Source organism: Hirundo rustica, chromosome 5 (assembly GCF_015227805.2).
Source record: "Hirundo rustica isolate bHirRus1 chromosome 5, bHirRus1.pri.v3, whole genome shotgun sequence".
NCBI lineage: Eukaryota > Metazoa > Chordata > Aves > Passeriformes > Hirundinidae > Hirundo > Hirundo rustica.
The window spans coordinates 26,250,307-26,264,933 of NC_053454.1; the positions used below are offsets into that span (position 1 = coordinate 26,250,307).

The 14,627-nt window shown below is 40.1% G+C and overlaps 1 protein-coding gene across 1 annotated transcript; it reads left to right on the top strand.

Annotated features, from left to right (window-relative positions):
• Positions 1-16: 16 nt before the first annotated feature.
• On the top strand, positions 17-13,273 carry SPATA18 (spermatogenesis associated 18). The gene is made up of 12 exons (XM_040065099.1): positions 17-151; positions 2,059-2,164; positions 2,276-2,340; positions 3,775-3,893; positions 5,733-5,867; positions 6,507-7,251; positions 8,244-8,405; positions 8,774-8,949; positions 10,855-10,978; positions 11,325-11,390; positions 12,210-12,255; positions 12,730-13,273. The coding sequence occupies exons 1-12, from the start codon at positions 65-67 to the stop codon at positions 12,735-12,737; spliced, it is 1,839 nt and encodes a 612-aa protein (XP_039921033.1). The 5' UTR covers positions 17-64; the 3' UTR covers positions 12,738-13,273.
• The last annotated feature ends 1,354 nt before the right edge of the window (positions 13,274-14,627 follow it).

Below are 14,627 nucleotides of genomic sequence, written 5' to 3' on the forward strand. Positions count from 1 at the left end.
AGGAGCGCGCCCGAAGCGACAGGGAGTCAACGCAGCACCCCCGGGAGCAAACTAACATCTGGCCATGGCTAGAGACTTAAGGAGCCTGGTGGGCGCGGGGAGCGCCCGGGAGCTGCAGGAGAAGCTGGAGAGCTGGCACCAGGACTACGAGGTGGGTGCTGCCGCTCCTCGGGGCTGGAGGCAGCGGCCAGCGCTCGGCGTTCCGCCGGCCGGTATGGGGCACGCGCATGCAGTTAGCGCAGTTTTAACACCCTGCAAACGCCCACGGCTTCGGTTATTTGGCTTTTTGTCCATGACAAGGTTCCCTGAAAGCGAGGCTCGGAGGTTAAAAGTGAGGTTGGAGCGACAATAGCTGTGTTTAGAACAGAAGAGAGCGTTGGGGTAAAAGACAGGCAGGTGAAAGGACCTGGCGTGGGGTTGTGCTCGGAGGGAATCGGCTGTGGCCCAGGGACGGTCAGGAGAACGCGAGGGAAAAGGCTGCTGAACCTGAGAACGGGTTATCCGGCGTCCCGGCTCTTGTGGGCGGGGAAACCTGTTAGAGCTGAGAGGCACGGCCGCCGAAAGGCTTCGGAACGGGGCTGAGGGAAGAGTTCCGGGTGTGGGGAGAAGGCTGCAGATGGAATGCAGTGGAATCCACGGAGGAGTAAGAGGAAACAGTGGAAGCAGTAGAGAATGCGTAAAATTAGGGAAAGATGAAGCGGAGGAACGTGAGACTTGACAGCTGTGACTTTGCTCAGTGGAAAATCTTAACGGAGTTTTCACTCCTGCATCCCCAGGTTTCTGTACCTTCAGGATGCAGATAGTTGGTCAGGAGCCTGTAACCACCTACTGTGTGCTGTGGTTGGTGGGAAAAGAGATGCAGCGTTTTCAGGAGAAATCAGTTATTTTCTTTTACATCATGGTTGGACAGGAGTTACAGTTACGTAGCCGGTATAACTCTGCAGGATCCATGACAAAGGACAGTTTTAGGGAGTTTGAGAGTAGCTGGTAAAGCTGCCATAGAGGAGGAACAGTGCCATGCATTTCAAAATCTTGCAAATGGATGGTGGAGGTAGATCTTAGGAGGGCTGAGCAGCAGTAGGGGCTGACCTCTCCATCGTAAGTTGGTTGGGAATAGTCTTTCAGTTTTTGGGAAATGAAGATGAACAGTTTCCGTTTTCTGCCGTTGCAGAAAAAGAGGAGCTGGCAGATGGAAGCACTGAGTTACATTGCTGTAATGAGCTAGAAAAATGCACTTTGTAGCTCTGTCCTTGTGGAGGTGAGCAGGTTGACTGTGCTCCTCAAGGCCTGAGGAAAGCATGTTGCCGCAATCAAAACACAAGCTGATGGGGCAAAGGTGGGAATTTCAACAGTTGTGGAAGCTTTTAAAAACCATGTGGTGTCCTTAAGACCTGAAGACCTAGAGGGTGATCTGTGTGGAAGGTGATGCACAGGTAGAGACTAAGGAAGGAGGTACAAAGTGTGTATTCTTCTGGCAGGTGTAGTAAAAATTGCATTTGCTGAAAGTGATATGGTTTTGCTGTTTCCTAGACATAATTCTGGGGTTTGCTCCTTTAGTAATACGTGTTTCAGTTTGTAACTCTTAAAAATCAGGTGAAATTGCATGGAGGATCCATGTGACTGCTGACAAAGCAAGATAAGAGCCTTATATGTATTATTTCAGCTAATATGGAATACCAGATTTTGGGCTGGGTTTGGGTTTTTTTGTTATTTTTTTTTTTAATCCAACAATCTGCTAGATTATTATTTTAATAACTGTTGAAAGATTTTAACTCAGATTCACAATTTCTATGATTCTTCTTTCAGAGACACTTGTGGTTGCAGCCTCTTTTTGATAGAAAAGGAGTATGTTTTCTCAAGTAGTGAACTAACTGGGTCATAAAAGTCCTGATGTCTTGTTCATTTGCCTATTAAAAATGTGAACCTTAAAAAATTATTATGCTAATGCATCCAGTAAGAAAAGGTTGGGAAGATGTAATTATAGGGGGGGGAAATGCCATGATTGTAACCTTAAGTAAGAAAGCCCACACAGATGTAGTAATGCATATTCATTTACAGTTGAATTCCAGTGGTGAAAATCTGAGCCGATGCTGTGAATTATTAGAACTGAACACTGCGATTCAGAAGCAGCTCTTCTCTATTCTCAGTGAAACATCTCAAGAAGGTAAATCAGTGCCTTGTCTAATTGCTAACATGTTTCACATATGGCATTTTCTCCAACTCTGGCTCTTTCTGTAAGTGTTCTCACCATTTCTTAATGTATGTGTTTTCTTAGATGAATGTGGAGCAGTCAAAAGCTGTATCCTGCCAAAAATATGCTGTGCTGCTTCAGGAGGTCAGGTGTGTAAGAAACTTATTTTAAGGGACTAGAACTATGCAAATTGATACCAGCAGAAGAGCTTTAATGACTTTCTGTTAATATTAGCCTCTCTCTCAGATTTTACTTAATGAAATATTTCCTTAGTTGCTTGTGGAGACACCTATGGAGACAACCATGCTATTGTGGAGGAATTTGCTTTGTATAAGAACTACGTTTTTTGTATATTTGCTATTTACATTTACATTTGCAGAGACATCATAAAATTTGTCATTTTTATGATGTCTCTGCAAATGTAAATGTATATTTATGAGATATTTGTGCCATATCTCTTTTAGAAAGAATAACACTGTGAAAATACAAGTGTAAGCTGAAGGTGTGCATAACTTCCGGGCATTAATTTGTGAGCTCTTTTTATATTTTTTTGAAAAAAACCCCTCTAAGAATATCTAAACGCAGTATTATTCCTGAAGTGTTAAAAAAAGAAGCGTTCATGCGTGTCATGATACCACCATGCTCCTGCCATGATATTTGGAGTTCATATGTGTTTAGTATTTACTGAAGCGGTTGTAATACTAAGAGTTTGGCAGAAAAGACAGATCTGTTGTGGCTTTCTGCTTTGAAAGAAAATAAGAGAGTTGGCTAATTCTGGCTGTGGGAAGATCTTCAAGATCCTGAGATTTGACAGTGATGTCTCCATGCTCTTTGGTTTCTCATTTTTACATTTGCTCTGTCAAAATCTTTCACAATTAAAATAGGACAAATAAAAAGTGATATCCCTTAAAAGTCAGAGTCTAGTATAATGTAGTAGCAGGGTTCTGCCAACGCCCCCCCCCAATATAAAATAATGATGTTCTTAAATGACAGTACACCAGACATACCAGTTACAGATTTGTCATTGCATGTGACATTCAAAATTTAAGGCAAACCTTGTTGCACAGTTACTTATTTAATTCCAGTACTAGCAGGCCATTCTATGGGTTGTTAAAGGCAGCTGCATGTATAGTAGTGTGCTTTCTGGAATGATAGTACTTGCCACCTGTGTTCTAATAACTTTTTCTGTTGTTTTGTGTACATGAATTCCCAAAAAGTTTACTTGAGTTGGTGATGTAGTCAGTCAGAAGCTGACTAACTGGGAAAAACCAACAGTGCAACATGTCTGCAAAATGCTTTGTTCTGATGATTCAGGCAGTAAATCTGCATATGCCGACCTTCTATAATTTCTACCATGAGGTATAAAATAAATGAATATATTTCTTTATATATTTGAGTCTTTGTGGTGCTTAAAAGTTATTGCTTATGTCTCAGAGAGAATGCAATTGCTTCTGTTCTGAGTTTCTTTAGAAATGGTTGTTACTGAAATATTTAGAAATACTTCTGCCCATAATGCTATAGTAGTTTGCTGAGGGAATCTATAAGGTAGAACATTCAAGCAGTGTGACTTCATTTCCTGGTAGGATTCAGCTGGGGGAGAGCTACAGCTGAGAGATTTGGCCTGCAAACCGAAATGTCGACTGCGAGACCTGGAGGACAAACTAGCTGAAACTCGTGTGGAGCTCAGCCAGATGGAAAAAGAGTAGGGAAATTAACTGCAGTTCTTTCTGTTTGCTTTTTGTTTTTCAGCAAGCCATGTTTTTCTCTTGACTTCTAAATATTGATGGAGATTTGTAAAATGTTTCATTTCTGGCCTAAAACCAGAGTTTCAAAATCTATCTAAGTTCCATATTGTGTGTATGTATCCAAAGGAGGGTACAAATGATACGGTCACGCTCGCATTCATAAATTGACTTGGTAGGTTTTGCTTCTGGCAGAGGTGTTGAAAAACATGCCAGTATTCTACACAAAAAGGTTTTCTATAGTCTGTGACAATCCCGTGTGGCATTATAGTCTATGAAATGTTGCATGCTGAGCAAACCCTAAATTAAAAATCAGTTTAGTAGCTATAGTGTAACATGTATTGAAGGACCTACAACGCCACAATTAATTATGCAATGTAATTGATACGTAAATATATGAGAAGATAAAAGCCGCTGTCATAAGATGGAGGAAGAGAGTTGGATTTCCAGATAAGTGACTAGGTTTGAACAGATTTTGCCTGGTTGCATAAAGCATATTTTTTGGAGCACTATAATATAAAAATTACTAAATTGCTTCTGATACAAATTTGTGCAGTTACCAGTTCCAAGGCAATTTAAGAAGTAGCTCCAAGTGGCAGACACATTATCATGCATCCTATTAGCATGAGAACAATGACTGTTCACAAGTCTTGGGTCAGCACATTAAGTGATATAAGTTCATTCCCTTATTAAGTGATTCCAAGAATATCAGTTTGGATTTTCCCCATGTCTATTTCTAGAACTCATCTTCCCAAATCTAGTTTTCTTTCCCAGTTGTCCTTTATAGTAGAATTCTTTAGCCCTCTTTTACTACTATTCCTGTTAGAAGTTTTTCCTGAAGGAGCTGACTAAGGATGGAACTGGGCAGTCTTTCCTCTTAGCAGATGTTGCTGGCTTTACTACCTGTGGTCATCTCAGTCAGCCTGCTCCTTAAAAAGGTGTAACAAGAATCTAGTCAATTGATAAGTGTTAGGGCATTTGTTGGTTCAGATCCTCAAAAATGTCACCAGGGTCCTCCAGTAAAGAAAATAAGGACAGAGTGAATAACTTCAAAATAAATAAGAAAACTTTTTTTTTTTTTTTTTTTTTTTTTTTTTTTTTTTTTTTTTTTTTTCCCCCTTCCACTTTTGTTAAGAGGAAAGCAACAGTAATACCAGTGTTTGGAGGGAAAGCAGAGATGTTGGGATAGTTTTTAATATTAAGTAAGAGTAAAGGACAGAAGATAAACTTGCTTCATTGGTTGTCTGCCAGTCTTTAAGAAACACTCCTTCCTTTGGGGACAGCAGGAGAGGAATTGTTAGCTTTGGTATTACTTGAATAACATCTGTGATTTCCTTTGACTGACTAATACATTACAGCAAAGAAAAGAGCCCCAAGAACCTGACAGAAGAAAATACCTAGGTTCTTGATCTGTAGGAAAGAAAACCGAGCTGGTTCAGTTAACATCTTAAATATGAGAAGAAAATTAGTTAGATCATCTGAGCTAGTGTAAGGACACCAAATGTTAACCAGTGATTTTTCCTATAGCATGGAGTGCTATATCCACTCTCCTGTCACAATACATTTATACAATTTAAAGTAAGATCAAGGGTCTGCTTTGTTTATTTTTTTTTTTTTAATCTTAATTTTTCTTGTATTTCAGGATAAGGAAAGCATGCTGAAATTATTTTGTAAGCATACGGAGCTTGCTCAATAATTTTCCTTTTATCTGCTCCTAATGTTTGATGATGAGGATTAATTGATAGATAGTTTACATTGATGGAAGGACACCTTGTGACTGACTGTTCTGTGTGATTAAGTCTGAAGGCTTCCTGTGTTCAAGACTGCAAAACCTTGAGGAAGTTACAGCAACTGGATGCCTATGAGCAGCAGCTTCAACTATTGCAGGATGAGATTTCTATCCTGGATTGCCAAAGGTCTGCTCTCCAGTGCAGGTAGAGGCCTTATTCAGAGAAGTCCCTGAATCATAGAAATCGGTCCTGTTAGGTAGCATGAATTTCCTCCTCATTTGAAATCAAACTATAAACAAAAGCTAAGCTTTTTTGCTTTGTTATGAGGGAACATAAACTCTTTAGCTGATTTCTTCTAGTGCTCAAATATTTTATTTTAAAGCAATGTTAAGTTTTAGACAAAACAGCAAATAATGCAGCTTTACAAAATATAGAGAGAGCAACTGTATGGAATAAAAAGAGATTTTTTTTTGTTGATGAGTTCTGCCCTGTAATTATAGTGTTCAATTTTCACTTGACTTCAGCAGTACTCTTCAGTGGTACTGAAAGAGGAGCAAATCTCCTCTTTAAAATATTACTAGTCAAAAGTATGTTTCCAAGTAACAAATTGCTTGGCTACACATGCTTTAGGATTTACTTTACTTTTACCATTTGTGCTTTAGCCCATAAAACATATTGATGAAAATGTCTTCATATTAGACTAACCAGCTGCAGCTTCTTTAATTACGTTGGCTCAAAATCTCACCCTACCCTTGTAAAAATTAAATTGACAAAATAATCTGCCTTAGGGAAAAACACCTGAGGATGGTAAAGTGACATGAAGCTTCTTTGCATGTCTCGTAGGCTTGCGCGGAGCTGCTCGCCTCGCCTATGCAGTACAAGGAAGTCCTGCAGGCCCTGCAATCCCTGCGATCCCTGTGATCCCTGCAATCCCTGCAAACCCTGCAATCCTTGCGATCCCTGCGATCCCTGCAATCCCTGCAAACCCTGCAATCCTTGCGACCCCTGTGATCCCTGCAATCCTTGTGATCCCTGTGATCCCTGCAAACCCTGCATTCCTTGCGATCCCTGCGATCCCTGCAATCCCTGCAAACCCTGCATTCCTTGCGACCCCTGTGATCCCTGCAATCCCTGCAAACCCTGCAATCCTTGCGATCCCTGCAATCCCTGCAAACCCTGCAATCCTTGCGATCCCTGCGATCCCTGCAATCCCTGCAAACCTTGCATTCCTTGCGATCCCTGCAATCCCTGCAAACCTTGCATTCCTTGCGATCCCTGCGATCCCTGCAAACCCTGCAAACCCTGTGATCCCTGCGATCCCTGCAATCCCTGCAATCCCTGCGATCCCTGTGATCCCTGCAATCCCTGCAATCCCTGCAGTCCCTGCAATCCCTGCAGCCCCTGCAGACTTTCCGTGAAGATCTGTTCACCTACCCTGTGCAGGCGGGCCAGTGCTTCGCGTCGCGCCTGCCTCATAGCTCGCTTTAACTTCATCTATGCTAAAGAACGCCTGGATGCAGAGGTCCTTTTGAAGAAATTCATCTGTGACATAGAGATGGTGCAGAGGATAATATACTTTGCAGCTCTGGTGAGAAAGAAATAGTATTTCTTATTTTACAGGCTGGAGGTGTGTTGTAAAACAATATGTCTTCATTGGGTTAAATTGTGGGTAAATTAGCATTTCTGTCAACTGCAGAGAGGAAAAGCTTTCTTCCTTTTTTTTTAATTTTGATTTTCTTTCTTCCCCTCACACTTCTACTTTGAACTCTCAATGTAGTGTCTTACCTGACCTGTCCCGAGATTGTAACAGGGTCAGTGATTTATTGTACAGGTGCTAGAAGAAGACTGATTTGGTCTGAAAAGTAGATGATGCCTTCAGTGATTAACATTGCCTTAGTTAGAAAAAATATTTTGGGAATGCTGCATTAAAGACTACAACACTACAAAGCCAAAAATCTTTCATATCATGCTTACCTTATGCTTGTAACTATGTGCTTTTTCAGTTTAGTTGGGTCCCCTGAAACCACCTGGATATCCCACATTTACCATGTAAACTCAGTTTGAAGAAAATTGTTTTCATTTTTTCTGTACTGAATCTTCTTTTCTATAAAAATGCTGTAACACATACCTGTGTTAGAGCAGCAGCATCTCTTAATGTGTGTGATCCCAAGCACATTTAACTTACTGAAGATTTTTTCTTTCAACATTCATTCAGTTTACGCTCTCCAATTCAACCTCTTTTCCCAACAAATGAGGTGTTTCTGTCTTAGATGTTAGTCTGTGGCACATAAAATGCTGTTACTCTTGATATCTTTGAATGTGGTTGCATTGATCATGGGTGTGTGATGGAATCCTGTGCAAATATAGAAGGTTAGGTGGGAAGCTTTTCAGTCTTACCTTCTGCAAATAAATTATACTCAATCAGAGACTTCCTTCCCGATGAGTTAACTTTCTCCTTTACAGCAGTGTATTATATTCCTCCTTATTATGATGACAGTGGGTTAAATTAATTTTCTCAGATATCTGCTAAAAATTAATCTTGGTCTCCTGTATTTAACTAGATGTTCTTTATGTTTGCAGGAATCTTTCCGTGCAGCAAAGAAGGCCTTCTGGAAGGTCAAAATAAGTGTAAAAGAGATTTTGGCTGCAGAACACTGCGGGGGACCTGCATCACTTGAAGTTGCTGTCCTGGATTATATAGCTCGCCACAAGGATCTGTATGACGTTTGTTGCAGTGTCCAGGTAAGTCAAGGGCAGTGGGGAAGTGATGTGGTGATCTCTTTCAAGAGCTAGTAAATTCAGAATGCGTAAACTGAAGGAGAAAAAAAGTTACTATATAGCCTTTGTCTTGTAGCAGTTTACTTTCCAGGACAACGTTGCTAGGATTAGTGTATGTGTGACTTAGTAAAAGCTTGTTTTATTTTTTTATATTAGCACAATCTTTCTGAAGCTATTGTTTTCTGGAATAGTCTAGGGCAACATTACTATGAGCTTTTTATACTGATTTTTAAATGTAGGAAGCTGAGAGGCATATTTAGGGGGGATTTCTATACTTGCTTGTGACTAAAATTGTTAGTGAGTGCAAATTATTTGTGTATGTTTATTTTCAGGAAGTTATTTGCTCCATGAACGTGAACCCAAAGCTTCCATGTCCAGAAAGCATTGATTACAATGTGATCAACTGTTTCATTCGAGAGTTGTGCTGTTTGGCTTTTTCAATGCAGACACTCCTTCCTCCTCTTGATGTTGCCTTCGGTATTGATGGAGAACTTTTCAATAGGAGCATGTAAGAATACTTTATATTCAGTCAGACTCTTACCATTAAAGGTTGTGTAGTCTACTTGTTTCCTAATTAATATAAAAGTTTAAGGTTGCTAAACATTAATTTTGGGCAAACCCCCCTGGCCTGTAGTGAATTTGGTATGTCTTTAAGGTTTAGGATAGTGTATAAATACCAGCATGTACACAAGCGTTCACAATTTTTTTAGTGAACAGCAGACCAATTTTCTGGATAAACTTCAGTCTCAAGAGCATATTTAATTTATCATTTAAGAATGATAAAGAACCATTCACTTTATCATTTAAGAAGATAATGATCATCAGCTTTCCCTGTTTAATCTCTATCTGCCTTTTTTAAAATGTTTGCATCTTTGTTCCTCCTTACTAGCCCATTCTGTAAAAGTCATGTTTACTGAGATCTGACAGTTGGTGTTACCAGGATCATCAACATGTTTGCTGCAACCTCCAGGCTGTGGCTGCTGTACAACATACAAGTATCAATATGCTCCCATCTCTTCTGGTTTAGAGCTGAGCAAAACCAAAACTGCCTCTTAAAAATGGGAATTTTATTAAAAATAAAATCACACCATGACAGTTTTTCTTTTTTCTGTAGGGTCAAGCTGCTTTTTTTCAGCAGGCAGAGAACCGTAGGGTGCTTCTATGTTGTCTAGAAAATTAATGGGATTGATAGGTCATAAAAAATTGGACTCAAAAGCAAAAAATCTTACATCACTAAGGAAGTTTCCAGTAATATAATTTAGAATAGAGTAGAACCCAGGTGGTGAAGAGCTTGAGAAGTCAAGGAGAGAAATCGAGAAGATGAAAGCAGGCTCTTGACAGGAGAGTGCAAAGTCATACAGGACTACTCAATGATCCTATCCACATATGGGACAGTTAGCTTTTGACACTCAAAGCTATTGGCTAAATTAAGAAGCACCAACACTGTGGTATAGTCTTGGGATGTTTTCTCCACCTATTTGGTGTATATGGCCTTAAAAAAAACATGTGAAATATGTTTTTTTGTGCTGCTGTGGGAGACATACTACCATCTGTCTATCTCTTTAGATAAATGTGGCATATCTATGTGTTTTCATGTATAGCATGTATATGTGGTACACAGAGATGGAGCAAAACTTGTAGAAATTAAAATATCCCTGCTTATTACGTGTCATAGCATTCTATAAAGGGCCAGCCAAACATTATTATACCCTATGCCTTGCTTTGTGCCTCTGGTTACAACATTGTTTTATATAACTTACTATTGTAATGCATTACTAAAGTATAGATGCATGGCTTTTTGAAAATTTCTGTTAGTTGGTATTTGTTGTGAGTGGGAATCCATAAAGCCAGATGTGTTATTTAGCCAATATTCCAGACATAGAAAGGTAGTGTACATACCTTTGAATTAATTTTTCATAGCTAAAATGTCATGTATTTCATTATCAATATATGAGGATCTTGCTCGTCAAGTTGCCTCATGTCTTGTAAGATGCTAGGAAGTAACGTTTTAGTTGAGTGTTTCAGTCATCTCCTTTACAGGGGGCTTGTTTTAGCAAGATATTTTGGGAAGTGGGGATGACTCTGCCGAATTGCTGCTCAGAAGGTTTAATCTGTCATTGGATACAGGGGTCATGGTTTGCATGGGGCTTATGCAAAAATTAAGGTCTAGTGGCCTTCTGAAGTGTGAGATTGTTTTATTAGGATGTCTGTCAGTGTAAGTAAACAGTTTGTTCTGCTAAGTCTGTCTTCCAAGTCCATTTCTTTTACAGGTCACATAAAGAATATGTATTTTTGTGATGTGGAAAGATATTAGAGCAGTAGCTACTTTTTATCAGCACTGATGATTTGAAACATATTTGTCTTTTGGCACTTGTATGCAGACTTGTATTTCTTGTACTATTTGTTTCAACAGGTACTATCGTAGTTGTGACTCGGATTTCACAGCTCCTTTTGTGGCCTATCACGTCTGGCCTGCTCTGATGGAAAATGGTTGTGTACTTGTGAAGGGAGAGGTAGTCACTAGAAAAATGGTTCAGGTATGTGTTTTGTTAAAGGAATATGTTAAGGGAAGTAAATGGATTTCATGTTTTTAAAATATGAGAAGATAAGTTTTTAACTGTTCCCTGTATGGGTGGAGTAGTAAATCCAGTATCAATTAGGTTTTAGCACCTCATCCTGTACATAGGATGAATAGTTCCATTTTCCTTAATGGATTAATTATGCAGATGGATGCTTGTTGTCAGAGCCTGTTCTAAGGAGAAAGCTTACTGTGTTTCCTCTCTGTCCTCAAACCTTGTCTCCAGCATGGCAAGTATGCTTGCAGAGTCTGTCTTTATTAAACCTTCTGTCTCAGAAGAGGTTTTTCAAACTCTTCTCTTGTAGTGTTATCGCAGAAGCAAAATCAGAAGCAGAAGCTGTGGTTGTGGCCGTCGTCTCCTGCCTGGTCAAGTAAGCCTCAGCTGAATGTTTGTACTGTTAACAGCATCAAGTATTTTAACTAGGAATGTAGGCAACCTGATAAAAATGCTGATATGCCACATGTACATTTTAACACTGGGAATAAATGCCTTTGCTTGATGGTCTTGAATGAGGTGAAGCTGAACTGACAGATAGTTATTGCCTGGTATAATGACCAGTAGAGATACTGCATGAGAAGAAAATCATAGTTAAATTCTCGAAAGTATCATCTCTGTATCTTTGAATGCTTTTCCCCTATTCCCCTTGTTATAGTGACCTTCTGAATTAATAATTGCATCATCTGGAAGTGTTTCAGTCATGTTGGAATATATATACAACACATTGGTCCTGCTTCATGGAATTAGTGACCTAAATTTACTCCTAATTTACTAAATGCATCTCAAAGGAGTGGAAAATAAGTGTAGAGTGAGCAGGAAGGGAAGGTGGTACAAATAAGATACGTGACACTTTAGCAGAGTTCTGCATATGGTATGGTTACACAACATTTTAAATTATTTCTGTAAAAAATGTGTATATTTTTCTAATTGTTAGCCCATCTTATTAAATGGACATAGGTCCCCTCAACTTAAAATATGAATATTGGAAATGTGAGGGGATTTGGGTAGGGCTCGCTTTTCTGTGTGTGTGTGGGCTGTGAAAAAAAACGTAGAAAGTTGTTGAACTTGACTTTGTAGCAGAGCTGCACTGATAGACATGTGCAAATTTTCTGAATGTTGATGGATCCCCAGTTGGCTTTCCTGGGTACAGTTCTTTAGCACACCTAATTTTCCTTTTCTGCTTGTCTTGCAGGTGACTCGAAGCCGCAGTCTTTCAACAGTGCGGTTCAAAACTTCAAGTAAGTTGGCATATTGGTTCCCAGCGACTCATGGTTTTCACATTAAGCCCTTGAATGATTGAACAAAGGAGCAAAATAACATGTTGAACATCTTTGATTCAAAAATGGTTGCCCAAGTCTTATTTTTAAATTGGGTAGCCCTTTTTTTTATGCGTGGCAAAAGGCTGAAATTTCTGACTTGGAGGAGAACTTGTTTTTTTCACTCTGCTTGGACCACTGTCATAATTTCTCGCTGGTGGTTGCCTTCACTGTGGCCAGTGCTGTAGTAAGTAAAACTTGCTTCCTTCCCTACACAAGAGAGTTTGCTGCTGCACCCTGCTGGCTTCCTGCCTTTCAAATTCCAAGGAGACTCTTAAGTGGTGACAGTGAAGTGAGGGATTTCAGGCAGTATGAATATGTGCCTATCTTGAAGCCAACCCAATTTAGAGATTTGGAAAATATAGTTACACTGAAATGTGCCTTTTTCTTCCATAGGACGCTAATTGAACACGTTCCTGATGCAGTTCATCTGGATTCAACAACTTTGCCTTTTCTCTCCAGAAATGCCTCAGATCTCTCAATAATGTGAATGGCAAATGTAATTTCAAATGGAGTTTGTGTTCAGTGTGTTTTTTAGAATTATAGAAGGCTTATTTATAATTTTAGACACTAAACTCTTTTGATTTAAAGAAAAAAAAGTGCATGCAGTACAGGATCATTTGGCAAAATTTGCAAAGCTCTCAGGAACCCATGATGTAATCTTGCAGGTGGAGGTAGAATTACTGCATCTAGAATGTTTGCTTTCCACAGATTCCAAATGATGCAGTTTTTCTTGATAGGATATTTAATATAACCTAAGTGATGAATATTGCAGAATGTTGAGGTTAGCTGTTACTTGAAACCAATGTAATTAATTGGTGCTTATTTACAATTTTAGAAAATAGCTATAATAATAGGATGTGCCAGTCTCACACAGCAGGCTTTTAAATATATCCTTGTGATCAACTGATTTTTTTAACAACAATGCAGAAGTTGCACAGAACAGTCATAAACTGCCAACACTCCAGCAATCCCCTGGGCTTTATTGACATTTATGTGTGAAAGCACACATGTCCTTTAGCAAGGCAGTAAGAGTCCCTGTTTAAATATATTCTTACTTACAAATTATTGTAATAAAAATTTGCAGTGTGACACTAGAAGTATTTTGAAAGTGTGCCACTGGGTATTTGCAGGCTTAAAAGATTTGATTGAGGCCTCTTCAGTGTCACACTTAATGGGCTTTCATACCGTATTGATAGATTGGTAATTGTTGTGAATACAGTGAAAAAGTCTTGTCCAGTTATCTCTTAGTGTAGGCATTTATTGCACTTTAAGTGTAAAAACTGGAGACACCTGAAGAGATTTAACAGTGATAAGATGTGGTATGACATGCCATCCCACTCATACCAGTTGGCTCTCCAAGCCAGAAAGAGATGACCAGAGCCTGGAGAGGGTGTTCAGGTCAGTGGAGAAAACCTGAAGGAACAGCATCAAGGAATTCCAGTCACTCCAGGCAGAAAGTCAGCTTCATCAGGAGCCCAGCTTAACCCCTCTATTCCAAAAAAACAGGTTGGGAAGTAAACAGGAGAAACCAGAGACATGTGCAAGTCTGCAGGGCTATGACCTTACTGGCATCCTGAGAAGTGGTGGGATGGCTCCTGTGTCTGGAGTCCTGGGATGGAAGGGCAAAGGCACTTCATGAGGGAAAGGCAGGTGAGACAAATGGTGTTGCCCTCTCTGCTGACCAGCTGGAGTGCATGGATGAAGGAGCTGACTGAGAGCTTGTGGGTAAGGATTAAAGGGAGGGTAGGAACCGGTGTCATTAGTGGGGAGGTGCTACAGGCCACCTGGCCAGAGACCCAGTCAGTCAGTGAGACCACTACAGACAGGTAGGAGCAGCCTTATATTCACAAGCCCTGGTTCTCATGAGGGACTTCAACTTTATACTTGTTGAAGGGACAACACAGCAGGGCACAGGCAGTTCAGGAGGTTCCAGAAATGTGTTGATGATAACTTCCTTCCCCTAAGTGACACAGGAGCCAAGGAGGGTTGGTGTATGCTGGATTTCATTCTCACCCACAAGGAGCAGCTGGTGGGGAATGTGAAGCTCAAGGGCAGCCTGAGCTGCAGTGACCACGAATGGTGTAATTTGAGATCCTTGAGCCAATGAGAAGAGTGTGATGCAAGCTTGCTACGCTGCGCTTCAGGAAAGCAGACTTTGGTCTCTTTGAGGATCTCCTTGATAGAGTGCTGAGGGATAGAGCCCTGGAGAGTAGAGGGGCCCAAGAAGAGTTGCATGATATTCAAGGGTTGTCTCTCCAGGATCATAAGCAATGTATTTCTACAAAGATGAA